At 40.8% G+C, this 16,315-nt stretch overlaps 1 protein-coding gene across 3 annotated transcripts in view; it reads left to right on the top strand.

Moving 5' to 3' along the window:
- The window catches only part of LOC106938620 (carboxyl-terminal PDZ ligand of neuronal nitric oxide synthase protein), a 67,453-nt gene that overhangs the window by 44,433 nt on the left and 6,705 nt on the right, over window positions 1-16,315 (top strand). For all 3 annotated transcript variants that reach the window (XR_001422664.1, XM_015020734.1, XM_015020735.1), the window contains 6 exons: window positions 464-572; window positions 1,550-1,697; window positions 3,312-3,490; window positions 6,653-6,814; window positions 8,118-8,322; window positions 10,574-10,886. Coding sequence is in view for 2 of the 3 variants with exons in the window: in XM_015020734.1 (XP_014876220.1) it covers window positions 464-572; window positions 1,550-1,697; window positions 3,312-3,490; window positions 6,653-6,814; window positions 8,118-8,322; window positions 10,574-10,886 (1,116 nt within the window). In the remaining variant the exon portion in view is untranslated. The remainder of the gene's footprint in view (window positions 1-463; window positions 573-1,549; window positions 1,698-3,311; window positions 3,491-6,652; window positions 6,815-8,117; window positions 8,323-10,573; window positions 10,887-16,315) is intronic.

The raw sequence follows: 16,315 nt of genomic DNA on the forward strand, positions 1-16,315 counted from the left end.
TACTGTAAATGATATGCCAATACATAAATCTGGAGTGTCTATTTGCATTCTTCCCTCCCTGAGTTATTTGATTGAATAATCCAGCCTTGTGACTGGATTTTGTCCATTCGTTTGAATATCAATCGGATTGGATGGAAAGGATTTCTGAACTTAATATTTTTTATGTCTTACTGTAGCTTCAGAATGAGATTTAGATTTGAACTGGGCATGAACATGATCTAATCTAACCCAGTGTCAATCCTCAAAGACCTTAAACTGGGACCAACTTGCAGGCTGAACAGGATTATGTTTTTTTTGTTTTTTTTTATGTAAAGTGAAAAAGTTAAACTTTTCCCACTTTTCCTCACTGTTGGTTAAGTCATTATTATTAGTGACAATTTAAAAGTCAGTGCCAACGAGCTTTGCGGATCATCTTGACGATTTTATTTCACTGATGACTTCAGACTGCTGTCATCATTTCCAGGATTTTCTACGTATCGCATGACTCCCAGGACTTGAAGATCTTCAGCTACATTGCAAGAGACGGCTCCAGTAATTCATTCAGATGTAATGTCTTCAAATCTAAAAAGAAGGTACAGTTCGGTCTATTCCTCAGTAAGTGCAGATTGCAGAGAAATCACACCTTTGGGTGCTTATTGATGGGACAAAAATGGACGATGCTCTGTCAAGATGAAAACCCACAGGCTGCAGAAGACTGCAGTATATGGAAATCACCAAAATACTGAAAAACTGATAAACATTGCTAATTAAAAACACCCTATGCAGTCCAGTTATGAACTATTTGCCCATTTTTTTTCCTTTCTTGTTTATGATGCGTTTCTTTTTGAGATCTTTTATCCTGTTTATGTTGTTTATGTATTTCCATTGTAATTGTCTGGCAGTCATCAGGTGTCGGTACCTCTAGTGAATTTGAACCAAAAAATGTGATTAATCACGTCATCCAAACCCATGTTGGTTTGGATGGCTCTTTTAAACGATTAAATAAAGTCATTTGAAATCTATATATATTTATTTCTCTAATGTTATAATTATTTCCGATGATCCGAAACATTTTAGTTGGAGGAAAAAGGCAAAAATAGAAGAAATCTGTTAGGGTTAAATACTTTTTTTCCACAGCACTTAATTTTCTTTCATTTTAATATTAGTTTCCTTTCGAAATTCATTTTCTGTTCATGGCGGTTCGGCTATCCATTTTGAGTTTTAAATTGGATCTTGAACTCAATTTTCATTGGCTTAGTTAATATTCACCCACTTAGAATTATAGCCTGCAGTGAATACAAACGAGCTGCACTAAAGGACGAGTACAAATGCACATTTTAGAAAACCATCTTGTCCTTTTCTTCTTTTGAGACATTCCTTTATGTCTGCCATACATTATCTTGGCTCAGTTGTTCCATATATAAGTGGTATTATATTCTTTTTGACAAAAAAAAAAAGATAACCGAATAGTAAAATGTGTTTCTGTGTTGCTTCTCTTTTGTGTAAGCAGCAGATATTCTGCTCACTTTTCTCCACGTTAGCTGTGAACTAACTCTTCCCCCCCTCTCAGACTCAGGCCATGCGTATTGTGCGAACTGTGGGTCAGGCGTTTGAGGTTTGCCATAAGCTGAGTTTGCAGCACGTCGAGCAGGAGCAGTACGCCGACGGACAGGCGGACGGCGATAGCGACAAGTCGACGGAAGAGCCCAGCAGCCACGGTGAGGACACGCTTTCTGTAACAGAGCACAGGAAAAACACACCGACGATGAGATCTCGTGAATCCCTTTGGGCTGAAAACTGTAATGCAAGGTGCTGTCTTCCGGCTGCCGGAAGATTAACTTCGTCTGGTGAAATTACCAGCGGAGGAGGAAAGGGACAGAAAAGCCAAGAAGGATTTATATTATGGAGAGGATGACTGGAAATTCTTGGATGGGTCTGTGTGCAGATTGGCGAATGAGCGTCTCCACCTGCAGGCTTGTTGTTCTCTGAACTGACGCCGGCTGAAAGGCCGCCTAGCGAGGAAGAAGCCAGTACTTGAAATGTACAGAGCAGAGCAGCATCTAGTTAAAACACAACTCAGAATTTGTGCGAATCTAACAATAAAAAAATTAAAAAAGAGAGATTCTTTGCTGGAGACGTTTTATAATTAAAACAAACAAGAGACAGTTCAAAGCTGGGAAAAGTTGAAGTCTAACTCTGGGTTTCTCTCTTTAATTTGAAGGATTTGCTTTTGTAATGCTTACATAAATTCGTATTTTACGGATTTGTTTTCGTCCCACGAGAAAAGAAGTGCAGCAGTTGTCAAACTTTGTGGATTATTTCATTGTGATGCCGGGCACCTGTTGGGAACATCTGACACATGTGGTGACACAATTAGCTCTCATCCAATTCACCATCAATGATTAATCCCGAATCTGTCAGCTCTGGCATCTACCTGCTGTTTGTTGGTGTGTCGATGATAACAATGAGCCCAAAGTTTCTTGTTTGTGCATAATTCGCTGCAGCGATCTGACCTGGATATGAAACCTCCTGGGGGGCGAGAGTCGACTTTCTGTTTCAGTCTCGGGCAGAATCGGAAGAAGAAGACTGAGATTAAAGGTGTTATATTTATTGCAACCTCGGAAGCTGTGGATTAAATTACTTTTCATTTCTTCAAACTCCAGCTGCTCAGTGGAACAAAACAGCAGAGAAAACCAAATGTCTTTAGATGCTTGGTTTATTTTGCGTCCAATTGTGTTTTATGTTATTTCAAATCTTAATTGCAGATGATTCTGCAAGAGAGTTGTTATTATAATTAATACACTGTGATACTAGAAACCAGACAATTTACGATTAACATAAGATTGATTGAATTACCATGCATTTATCATTACAAGGCACTTCAACCTCCAAATATTTGATTTCTGCAAGTAAATTTGACTGGGGCTTCTAAGATTACACTTCCATGCCTTATTGTAGGTGATGTCACCATCAAACCTTACCAGCTTTTTAATTTTGATCAATTATCCTACAGCAAAAGCACCGGTGCCCGGTAAAGCAGGATTTGGCACAAACTTAAGAAAACAACAAACCAGTTTCTGTGGGCTGAAACTCATCTGAGCTAATAACTGTAATTTACGCAGTGAGTCCGCAGCTCCCTGGGATCGAAAAGCTCTTCATCACGTCTGGATAAATTACTGTTTGCTCCAAGAATAGCTTTCAGCCGTCATGCCATCTATGTGTAATACGAATTTAATGAATAATTTACAGCCAGACATTTGCACGTATAGCACCTAAAGTGGAGTATTGTGTGTGTGCGCGTGTGTGTGTGTTTTTTTTTTCTTTCTCTACAGCTCGTAAACTCACAGGAAGTGAGCGGGATGAAGAGGACGAGGATACAGATGAAAGAGGGCAAAGAGGAGGAGGAGAAGGAGATCCTTCGATTGACGGTTTGCTGTGCGAGAAGGCAGTCGGTGAGATCCTGCAGAGCCTGGCTGAACTCAACGTGGTCAAACCAGGCCAGACAATCATGGTGAGAAGCTCAAGGACGCGCTGTCGCACCTTGAACCAGTAGAGCTACGTAAACTGAAATAAGAGCTGTGTCGTTCTGATGCTTCAGTATTAGCGGGTTTAACGTTTGTGCTTTAGAATTATGTGCTTTGTAAATTGAGCAGATAGTTGTAGATCAGTACTTATTTTACTGTATTTTCAGATACAACACATGGTCTTGGGGATTCAGTGTCCCTCTAAATGAATTGAACAATTTTTAAATCAGTTTTTAAAACGCATTTGTTTGCAGGCCAGCCACGGCAGCTCTCAGGTGCTCTCCAGGCAGTCAAGAGTGCACATTTTTAAAGATATGTGGCTCTACTTTAAAAGCAACAGAGCAATGGTCTGCCAAGGAAAATCCCTTTAGTCTGCCATAAAAATCCCTAGGAAGATATAACCTTTGCTGAGTTGTAGAACAAAGTAGGAAAACTGGCGACAGTAAAGTTTGGAATTGATTTTATGTTACAAACCATTTTAGTCTGCACTTAAAGACCCTGCTTCTAACAAAATGCCTTTAAAACTGTAGGCCAACTAAAAAAAATAAATAAAAAAGATGTCACTAATGTAAACCTGCTGGAAAAACAACCCCTAAAAAGTATTTGCTCTCAACAGAATTCAGCTAAAACGTAAACATTTTTAATATATTATATTTGCTGTAGACAGTTTCAGCTCGTCTGTGGCTCTGCACCGAGTTTTATGTTGAACAGCCATGTAAAAAAGACTTGCAAAATGATTCGTACCCCTTGAACATTTCCCCTTTTTCATGTAGCAACATCAAACTACAGGTAATTTATTAGGGATTTACGTGGTAGAACAACACAAAAAATACACAGTTTAATCCTTTCCTGACTTGTGAACATTTTTTCAGGACCGTGTCTTTGGATTTTGCACCTGTAACTCCGATACCCCTAAATAAAACCTACTGGCAAATGTTCCTGTAAACATGTGGCTCTTGTAGGTTCCTTTGCTCTCAATCTCCTGTCTAGTACATCCCAAACTACCTACATAAGGTTTAAGTAAATCTGGAGACTGTTCTGGTCAAGGTAGTTCTGGCACAGCTTGGCCTGTACGTTCTGGTAGAATCACCTTTGAAGGCTTAATTAACCTTTTTAAGTCACTAACTTATATCTTGTTCCCTGAAAAAGACATATTTGTATAGGTATGTTCAGAATTGGTCCACCTACCTAATAACTAAGTTGAATTTTAATAAAACTGGAAGAATTGATGCGTTCTAAAACCTTTAACTTTTGCATTGTATGTCGTTGTGTGAAATCTGGCAGTTGAGGTTAAATATATTTGTGTTTGTTTCCCAATTTTTGAACTCTTGTGACTTTCTCGCCAAGCTTTTTGTTCGCTTATTATGGTCTTTCGATCTTTTCCATTGTCGTTCAGCTCTGAGTTTTCTTACAGAGAGCATCTGACAGGTCCGTATTTCTCATTAGTGGGTAAATCTTGCAGTAAAATGAGTCATAAAGTTCATTTTTTGGTGTCAGATTATTCCCTTTGCACTTCCACCTCCTGTCAGTTCTGACGCCGGCAGTGTGAGGCAGCACAATCTTCCTGGTTTGAATGATTGCAGGTTTCCTGGGCTCAAGCTGCATTTTGCTTTTTTTTGTCGCTGCGGGATATTGACTCTGCTCCTGCGATTCAATGTCGGGTTTCGGCTTTTTGAGCGCAGAGCTTCCAGATGGCTCATTAAGCTTAGCAACTGTAGAGTATCTGACAAGATCGTTACCCTCAGCTCTCCATTGATTAATACCAGATAACGTTTGCACAAAACGCCTCGCTCCTTTAGCATCCGATAAATAGATCACATTGTATTTAAAGGTGTAAATGTTTGATGCGCTGACAGACGGGACGCCGTCCCTGTGGGAGATGGAATTATTACACTGCAAAAAGACAGGCAGGGATTAGTGCAGGGAACCTGAATATTCCTGCTCGCCTTGTGAAAAAAAGGGGGGGGACACCTAATCCCAAAAACCCCCGTCTGCTCTCTTTGATTTCTCAGAAACGTCACAGTAATCCATCTGAAGGGTTCTCAAACATCTGCTCTGGAAGATAAGCAGAGAATCATGTGGGGATTGAACAATGAGATTTTGAAAACTTAAACGCTGTGATGGAAGTGATGCTTGTGTCAGACGTGGAGGTGTCACATGAGCGTGGGACAAATTTTGTATTTTATTTTTTTTCTCATATGGAAAAAAAATATTCTTCTGGAAATTAACATGGATTTCTCTAATTTGTGCCTCCTTTAGAGAGCTTTTGCTGCCTGACTTGGATAAAAGGTGGAATTATAACCTAAAACAAGGATTAGTAAAATTGTGTGGCGATAACTCAGGACTAGGACTTTAAATCACTGGCTGTTAAACATATGTTGAACAGTAAGTTATCCTAATTAGGACTTCTCACTGAGAACTCTGTGCATGTGTCAGACATTTGGCCTAAAGTTGTGGTTTTAGCACATCTTTATTTTATATAGACTAATTGGAAAATATGCTTTCAGGCTTTTTAAGGAAATGTCGTATAGTTGGTGACACTTATGTCATTTTATATATTTATATAATTTTTATATATATTTTTTCAGTAGGCTAAGGAGGCTGTGTTAGTATGAAACTTCTTAGTCATTTGCATTGAGCTTGCTTTAGTTTTTGTTGTGCTGTGTTTCCCTCTAGTGGTGGAATATGGGCATTACAGAATTGTATAGCCTCATTTTGTGTGCCAGCAGAAAGAAGAAGAGGTGCAAATATAGATCCCATGTGTTTTTGTGCAAGCATGTTCTCTCACTACACACTTATGTTTCTCAGCGGGATCCCAGACAATATGCTGATTTACTCGTTTTCTCCAGTCGTCTTGGCGGTGTGAAAGAAAAGGCTGGTCAGGTTTAGTGACTGCACTATTTCCTCAGGGAAAATGATGCTGCTGGAGATCATCTGGAAAATCACTTTGAAATTCCCGTGGGGTAAACCGGGAGAGGCACGAACCAGAGTATTCACGCGTACGATCTGAAACCGAGCCTGAATTGAGCCGTTTATTGTTATTAGACACAGCAGACTCTGCTGGCAGCATATCCAATAGTTGTGGGATTTGAAAAGAGAAGACTGAAAACCACTCATGATCTCCGTCTGTGTTTAATAATATTTGTCAGGACATCGACAGACGGTCCGTCTTCACTGTGACGTCTCAAGGCATCACTCCCAGCAGCCCTTGCTCTTCGTCTCTCACTCCACTGGCTTCTCAGCACTACCTGCAGCTCCTTCAGCAGCAGCTGCAGCAGCAACAGCAGCACACTCAGGTGGCCATTGCGCAGGTAGGACACACACACAAACACACACACACACACAGGTAGGACACACAGCGGCAGCCACATTCACTCTGCTTACTGTGTACAGTAGGAACAATTTAGCAATTCTGCTCTTTCTGGTTTTGGGATTAGAAATTTTGCATTAAGTGTAACCCTTGGGCTGAATAATAAATCAGTAATAATATATATAATGATAGAGACATAATCAATATCAGTAGATAATACTTCTGATAGAAGATTCAATAATTTCACTGAACTCCGATCCAAAAACCCACAGCATTCTGGGAGATGTAGGCAGACGAAAGACTTTAGCCACTCAACATCTCACAGCCAACTAGGCAAGGTGTGTGGCATCAAGTAACTCACTCAGTCTATGGTTACCTAGCAACAGCCTGTTGAGTAACTTGCCTGGCAGCAGTCACATGCTTCATAACTGCTTAAGAGTAAAAAACAATGGCGTGGTGTAAAAACTTCAGACAAACCAGGAAAGGTCAGGTCACCAGTTTGGCAGTATTTCAGATATTTAAAACAGAAGAACGAATCAATAATTATTGATATTGACTAATTATGCGGCCCTGAGTCAAGAGGGATGCATGCATCTCTGAATGGGTAGCAATATTTTTGATGTTCCTGCAGAACCAGTAGCTTCAAGATTCAATCCAATCCAACTTTATTAATAGAGCCCTTAAAAAAACTGGAAGGGCATAAAATGCTGAACAATATAACAATAATCTGAACAGCAATAAGAAATAAGGGTCTGATGCATCCTCCTCCACTTTCTGTGTCGAAAACATGCCCAGTGGCATCTCTGTGCCGGTAACTTTAAAAGCCATCAGAATCTTTTGAGAAGTTGTTTAAGTCTTTCTTTCATTAGATGTTAGTCCATGTGCATCATCAGTAAGGACTTTCATTTTTTTTTTTATATCAAGAATCTGCCAGTTGAATCTGTTTAACCACTTGAAATCTTTCAGGTTTTATTTCACCTGCAATTATAAAACAAGCAGATGTTGATTTTATACCCATAGGGGGCAGCACTGAAACGAGAATAAGTACAGAAAATAACTAATGTCAATTAATTGAATCTTTGAAAGCTGCATTAAATTAATATGCATGTCAAAGTACCAAATTTCAGTCAGTCAGTATTATCAGATATTTACAACATTCCAGTCCTAGAGCCATAGAGCTCTTCTCTGGATGTGGTGGGAGGTGAGACGCAACAGGAGATCAGGGAAGATCATCAAATTGGCCATTTTCAACGGATAACGTTCACACACAAGCACATTCGTTCTGCCTTTTGCTGTGGCTCCAGGTGCAGCTGCTGAAGGACCAGGTGGCAGCAGAGACTGCAGCTCGCATGGAGGCCCAGGCCCGCATCCACCAGCTGCTGCTGCAGAACAGGGACCTGCTGCAGCACCTGGCGCTGCTCGTGCAGCAGCTGAAAGAGATGGAGGGCCGCTCCCCGACGAGAGCGCAAGGAGAGCCGTCGCGACAGGACACTCAGGCTAACGGACACGGTAAGTGACCCGACGGACGACCGGAAGGGACAGCGGGAGTCTGTCGCGCAAACACTGTCAGGTCAGCTCCTTCAGCTGCTGCTGCCGTCGTCGCTCGCTCCCGTCTTCGCCTGCGGGTGAAGCAGACAGCAGCAACACAAGCCTCACTTGGTCTCTGTGGCCGCCTGCCGATTTGAAGGACGGGTTTTATTGGTGCAGGGGCTGTTTTAGGAGTCCACCCTTCCAAAGGCTTTTCCCTTAGTGCTACTTTCGGGATTCCACTTATCAGTTCAGAAGAGAAAGAAACTGTCCTCCAGGCACAAGTAAAGAGCAATCCCATAAATCCTTGATGACGGTCGGGGCTTTTTTTATTACTATTATTTTTGCTAAAAATATCTCTTCAGTGGAGGCACAGCCTTTCATTTTTCTCATAAGTAAACAAAAAGAATAAAAGCGGTTCTTTAGTGTATAATAAAAACGAAACAGAAGCCGGGCAGCCGGGCAATGTCCAAGCATTTTACTTTGAGCCGTTGTTTGAGTTGGAAGATTAGATTTTGAATTCATGTTTGTACTATTGGATAGACTTCTGTCTCATATGCTTCCATCAACCTTCCAATTGCATTTATTAATTTAACAATTTTTTTTCAAAATATTTTGATGCAAGCCAAATGTCGGATTCATCCTGACCCAGCATTTTAGGGAAGCCATGTTCATAAGATGCATTTTAGACAAAAAGAAACGTTAATCCAGTGTTTGGCAGAAAAAAACCTAGTAAGCAATAATGCAAATACCATTCAAATATGGTTTAATGCTGGAGGCTGGTCTATGGTGTCTGTCATGTTGGATTTTTGTTAATGGTTTCAAATTAATTTATTTCACTTTCAAAGAAATTGTCTGTTCTTTAACAGAGTAGCATATTATTGAAACTAGTCAGCATCTTAAAAAAAAAAAAAAGAGCTGGCAAGGTTACACATTTAAAACCCAAAAGGAATATGATGAAAAACAAACATACTTTTCTAAACAAAATCATCATAACTAAAAACAATACTCAAAATAAATCAGTCCTGTTGTTTTCTGTAAAAAGAAGAAGAACGGATAGAATCTCTTTTACCAACAAAAGCGTGGCCTGATGGAACAAAAGGAAACAGAAAATCCTGAGATCGGCTCCGACTTGACTTTAAAGGTGGCTTCAATTGATTTTTATTTCTGGGGAAACCATGAATCACAACAACTACGTCCTGCTGTAAAACACACAAGATCTAGTGGAGGCAGTGTGCTGCTTAACCCAGTTTCTTGGTGGTCTTATTTTTAAGCGAGAACAGAGTCTTCTTGATAGAAACCATCCTTCAGATTGGCACAAAGACACAGCTCTAATGTAGACGATATCTGGCAAGGTGAGCGGCAACGTCCCCGTTGGGAATGTAGATGTCTCATGCATCCCTGGCATCTTTGACACTGTAAGGTTTCCAATAGTCTGAACTGAATTGAGGTCTTGAAACTTTTACACTAGCTTATGATTTTGGTAGCTGGTGCACCATGAAAGCAACAGAAAGACTGTAATTGCAAGGCACAGAGAACACGGTGCTAGCTGAATGTTAGCAAGGTGACATCCATCAATTAAGCAGTAAACACAGATTGCTGCTCAGGCTGATGTCACCCAAAATGATCTGCTGAGAAGGCGTTGCTTTTAAAGCTGAGTTTTACTTTGCAACGTTGCCGCTTTTTTTAAGGTCTAATAACCGAGTGCGAGAAGTGTTCCTGGACTCCCTCTTCGTTTTATATGCCGATCTTTTCTCACACGATTTCACATTTCAAACTGTGCAGAGTAAATTTGTACTGCCTAAGGGAGAGCTTTGTAAGATTTAAAACCGTTTTCTCTGGCCCTCATAACTTTTTTTTTTATACATCTGTGTTTACGCCAGATTGAAAGAAAATGGCTGATCTTGCCAGAAATAACCACCGTTTCACTTTGTGCAGTGTGCATGGATGTGTCTGTGCACATTTTTTTTTTCTGTGTGTGTGTGTGTGCAGTTTAATTTGTCACATTGTGTTTCATGCTTGTATTAATCATGTCATCCCCTCTGATAGAAAACGACCTGAGTGGGGTGGGTGGCACCCTGCCAGCTTCTCTGGGCTGAGTCAGCTCCGTGGGGGATCATTACAAAGCAAATAATAATAAAAAAAGCCAACATTGGATTTGTAGTCAACTTCTTCCTTTTGTGTTTTCCGTTGAGTCTGAGGACAGCATGTTGTACTCTCTGTCTATCTCCAGATGCTCCACAGACGGCTCAAAGTTCGCAATTGTCATCAGCGAAATCATTATCCCTGAATCTGAAGAATCAGTACAATCAGAACCTGGAGCAGCTCATCTCCTCCACGGCCGCGTGGCCCCTCTCCCCAAACCAGGTGGACTGCGCAGAGTCCTTCCTGAACCTGCTGAACCTGGAGAACAGCAGTAAACCAGCAGCCTCGTTTGCTGAGCGGGACCCCTTCATCAGAGCCACTGGCACAGCAGATAACAAGGAGAGCTCCAACAGCGAGATTGTCCAGTTCTCATCTAGAAACTCTGCCAACCTGGACGAAAAGTAAGACTTCAGACCTCACGCTAATAACACACACAGGTCCGTGCAGGTTTGGATCTTATAGTTAATCTGGTGTAGAAATGCAGGAGGATGACGCAGCAACTTTAAATGTTACCACAGTGTGAGTTTTTAGTTGTTTTATGTGAGATCCAGCACTAAACAGCCTTACATTAAGCATCCTACTTATTTTGGAGTATTATGGGTGACTAGCATAAATTAAGTACTCTGAGCTAGGAGTGTGGCAATTTTACTCCTTTCGCATATCTAGGATTGCACTTTTTAAAAGATATGATCAACGTAAATGATAGTTAAAATCTAAAAAGATATGCTAGCCTAGAATGTGGGATACATGTGTCATTTGTTTTACGCTTGTGTTCATTACAATAACTATGGTGCCAAAATTACTGCAAGGAGCTGTGTAGCTAAGTAGCTTAGCAAATAAGCTAAAAACAAAATGTTGTCTCCCACTGCTACTTTACTGACAGATAGAAAGGTTGCCATCACCAACAGCTTTAAAAATAATACCCAGCAGACGTCCCCGAACAATCAAACAAAACTCGAGATTTACAACAATAGTTTGTGAGTTTGGCATACATTATAAAATCAATTTATCAGTTTGTTTTATAATTTTGTTGTGTAACTGGATAAATTGCAACGTGTCCTCGCGACAAGCCGTCTTCCACACCCCATATACATTATTGAGATGTGCTATAGAGGTGTTGTTGTAGCTCTTTTTATTTAACTTAATATAATGCACCTATTTCCCTTTACTGTAAGGCCTGAACCAGGCTGAACTTGATCCGTAGCACTTAGAAAATTCTGGTAGGTCAACTCTGTGACCTTCGCACTGAAGGACGTCAGCCACTTTCCTCTCAATGTCACTATTTGGAGCAAAGCTGGCCTAATTCTCACGTATCTTCAAGTCAACCCAAACGCATAAGGAGTTCTGGAAGAGTGTTGGAATGGTTTAGTGTCCAAATATATACGTTAAGCCGTTCGAATGTGTGAATCTTGTCGGTTTGTGTTCGGGGGTAACCAGGCGACAGCGACATAAACATCCAGTCGCTTTTACTGTTATTGCTGGAGAGCGGCACAGCTCAGCAGAAAACGCCTGCAGTTAATGAAAGAACAAGTGTAATCAAGGGATTATTTTGGGAAGAGAAAAAAAAAAGACCAACAAAGAGGGGATGAGATTTGAGCTTAAAAGCAGGGATCAGAACAGCCTGTAAGAGTAGCAGATTTAAGAAAAACATTGTTACTCTGTCAGCTTTAACTCCTGTTCCTGTGTGTCTTTTTTTATCTTATAATTCACTCTAAACAGCTTTTAAAGCACATTTAAAGAGAAAAACAGCCTCTTTATTCATGGGGGCGATTAATAATGAATGCATCTAGCTTTTAAGGGATATGGGAACTTTTTTTTTTTTTTTTTTTTTTTTTGTTTTGCACTTGAAGCACATCCACGTCTGTACTTTTGGGGGTGTGTGTGGAATACGTGACTCGTACTGTAACTATGGAGCCAAGGCTCATAATCACATTTTAACAAGTTTTTAATCCTCTTAAAAAAAGCATGCACCACATGAAATTATGAAAACTTTACAGGACACAAAGGTTCTTTTTTTCTTCTTCTTTTTTTTTTAATGCTCCGTTTTCATTCTCACTCCCAGGGTTTGCTCTACTCAGAAAATTCTCTGCAGGCGTCTCAGAGGACTGCGTAGTAAAGTTGATTTCAGAGCTGAGAAAGGAGAAAAGATCTGGGATTGACTTAGCAGAGCTGTGTGTGTTATCTGCATGCTGTAATTCCATACGTCTCCTCTGCGTAGGTGTGTGTGTGTGTGTGTGTGTGTGTTTGTCAGTCTGCAGCCGAGCCCGACTCTCATGCTGTGGTTTTCCTACTGCACTGACTCCCAGGCAGTTATGGCTCTCATCCCTTTACAAGCTGAACCTCTTTCCTGCAACAGCCTGCGTCTCAGTGTTTTTTTTTTGTTTTTTTTTTTGCTTTGTGCACAAAGGAAAGTCAAAGCGGGAGCTACAAACGATTTAAAATTATGTAACCAGCTACGTTTTCTCGTCTCTTTGTATCTTACCATATTTCCATTTAGTGTTTTACAAAAGCTGCAAAAAAAAAAAAAAACTCACGAGGAAGTCGCATTTTTAACTGAAGAGATTATAAAGTAGCGTTCTCCCTTTTTCCCCCCATGTCTACTTCTGCTTGCCTCATCCCCTGAGTTATATCACCTTTATGCATATTTTACTCATAAAACATTGTGTTCAGTTTGCACTAAAAGAAAAAAAAGTGAAAAACGGAGAACTTTATTTTCAGCTTTGAAAAAAATAAAAGAAGACAACACCTGAACTTTGGTGACCTTTTTAGAAGTACAGTAATGTAGCGCAGTGACTCAACAGCTAAAAAAAAAAAAAAAGTTAGGTTGAAAAATGTTTGGGGAAAATCCAATATGTTACTCTGCTGCCTTGCCCGACTCCTTTGCATCACCTCTGCTGCAGTCAGACCGCCCTCCCCTACCCCCACCGCCGCACCGCATATTTTATTGCTTTCATTTTCTTTTGTTTCCTTGATTCCCCCAGTGGATTACTGTTTACAGCCTGAGTGGCCAGATTTTATGTTCTGCAAACTGGCAGACCAATACTGCTCTAGTCTCCTTTCTCGCCGGTCGGACCTTCTCACCCAGCCCCTCTTCGTCAAGCAGTGGATCCAGACTAAACATGAATCATTCATTTCACTTTTACGAACTCGTCTCCCATTGTGATCTACATGCATCCTCTCGTCCTCTCTGTTGCCGAAGAACACAAACGGCCGTGTCTGACCGGTGTCTGCTTCGTCGTACAGATCAAGTGTGTGGTTAAGTTGACATCAAAATGCAGCTCAGTCGTAAACCCGTGACGCTGACCTCTCTGGGCTCCACCCTGGTTGTTTTCGCATCGCAAATAGACTCCAGCTTTACAGAGCCAAAAGCGGCACGGAGTGGAGCTCGGTGGGGTCAATATGGTGTCACACATAAAATATGTGACAGACGACTCTTAAAAAGTTAATCACGTTTGTGCCGTTTGACTTCTTTTAAGTTTTGTTCTATTTTAGAGCGTTACTACTGCTGAATAAAATATACTGAGCTGATGGGTGACCTGTCCCGTCTCAGCAAAACGTCACCTGGGTAGGTTTCTTAGCGCCACATCATCATCATTCTTCTCCCACCGTGTTTGTCAGTTGAAATGAAGTGTTTGCTTCTAGCCAAACATGCCTGCATCAAAAACCAAATGACCTTTCTTTGGTCTTTTATCTTATTTAGAAAATAATCCAGAAGTCTGTCAGTTTAAAGCAAAAGAATGCAATCTCAACATCGTGCAGTCATCTGCTTTATAAGAGAAACATTCAGAAAAATACTACTTTTTTGCCTTTTCTAATTGTGCAGCTACAAAACCGCTTACTAGTAAAGGTAGTTTCTGCAAGATGACTTTTACAGCTACCCCTTGAATCAAGACTTTCCTGTCGTAAGACGTCAAATTTAATGTTTGCTACAAACCACGTAGGGTGCATAGCCAACGTGTGGAAGACGGAGACTTATTTTCAACTTCAGTGCCCAAAATCAATTATTATATAGGCCTGTCAAAATAACCAATAAATCAGTTAATCACATGAATTCTCTTTCAACCAAAATCTGTATGGTAAAAGTCTTCAGTCTGGTGTTTTGACCTCAAATAGCTCTTTTTTTTTTTAAGAATAATTTTGTTCACAGAGACTTCATGATTCATTTAAGGAGTTGCCTCTATGTTTTTGTTTATTTATTTTTGGATATTTAAAATGTCTTCCAGTTCCAGTGTTAAACGTTCATTAGAATGGAAAATTAGTTGACTTTGAAATCGTATTATTATTATGCCATTACCATTACATCATTGCATTACTTCAAAGTGATCTCAAAATAACAATATATTTTATCGCAATAACTTCTGGGACAATCTGTCATTCAGCAAAATTTATCGTCACAGGCTTGTTATGTAAAATTTGACGATCCAGTTTCTTTTTCTTTTTCCTGGTTACCGTATGTTCAGTTGCTAATAGTTATAGCCTAGCCTGCAGTGAGTCACACTTTGCACAACAGTTGGAGGAGTTATATGTAGCACGGTAACATCATATAAGGATGTTGTAGTAGTCATAAAATACTTCCGTTGCCAGAGGCTCCACTAAGTCGTAGGATGACGACTAAAGTCAGTTTATTCTCTGAGGATCATGACTGCCTGTACCAAACGCCTATCCTTCCAAGGCATTTTATTTAAATATAAGCGTGAAACAGTGATGTTTCACCGACTAAAGTTTGCAATCCCTTGAGCCGACTGAGCTAAAAACTGCGCCCTGCCCACACTCAGCAAACATGAACATAAGCTTTCCCTATCTCACCATTCGAGTCTAGAGAATCCCTAACAATCTCACTCACAAATGAGCTCTTCGTGTGCGATAAGAACCGCTTTCCCCCCCCTCCCCTTCCCCTTGCGCTCCAGCCACATTGTACGGTGCACAATCGCATTTCCTGAAATTAGCTGTGATATTCCCTTTCCCTCTGTCACTTTTGTTCTACCCCCTCATCTTTAACGTCGCGGCCGGAGCTGCACCAGCAGATCTCATCGGCCGATAACCCAATTGCACGGGTTCCATGGGAGTGTAATGGATGATGCTTCCTGGCGTTTAGGCAGAGCCGGTACTGTCAGCTAGATTTACACACAGTTATGTGGAGCTCGCTCGGAAATAGATACTATCAGTTGTGCCCTTTGACTTACTGCTGGTCTGAAAATGATCTTCTATAGGGTTTGTTGGGATAATGTTTGAAAGGGACTCTGTCAGGTATTGTTGGGCTTTTTTTTTTAGGAAAACTGATAGAAGTTTTGTCATTCTTCTGCCGAGCCTCCTGATCACCCACGTACATTCAAAATAAAGCACAAGTGTGATCAATTCTTCACAAAGCCAAAAAACCCACGGTCTCTTATCTGGAGTTGAATCCACCACCTGCTGTCTGCCTTTCAGTTGCCTCCATAATTCTGTTTTTTTTTGTGTGTGTCTAAAACAAAGACTTGAGTAAAAAAGGGACAATGCAACACATCTTTTAGAAGCCCAGCGGCATCTCCTCCTAGCTACCTGTTGTAATGCAGAGCTCCTGCCGATTCTTTTCCTAACTGGAAGCATTCACACTCCCCTCTTGATTGCCCGCTTTGCTCCTGCTTATTGAGCGGGGAAGACAAACACGCTGTGCCTCTGTATCATCTCGACTTCAGACGCCATGGGGCGGAGGGGAGACTCGCCGGAGCTTCTGTAGCACCTTTGCTGCTCCAGTCTCCTCATTGACTTTTCGGTGGCATTTAATTAGTCCAAAAATAAACAGTTTCCCCACAGTGACGAGCCTGAAACGACGCTGGTTTACGGGGTCCTG

This window comes from Poecilia latipinna, unplaced genomic scaffold (assembly GCF_001443285.1).
Source record: "Poecilia latipinna isolate Pla-1442-1.1 unplaced genomic scaffold, P_latipinna-1.0 Scaffold2643, whole genome shotgun sequence".
NCBI classification, from domain to species: Eukaryota; Metazoa; Chordata; class Actinopteri; order Cyprinodontiformes; family Poeciliidae; genus Poecilia; species Poecilia latipinna.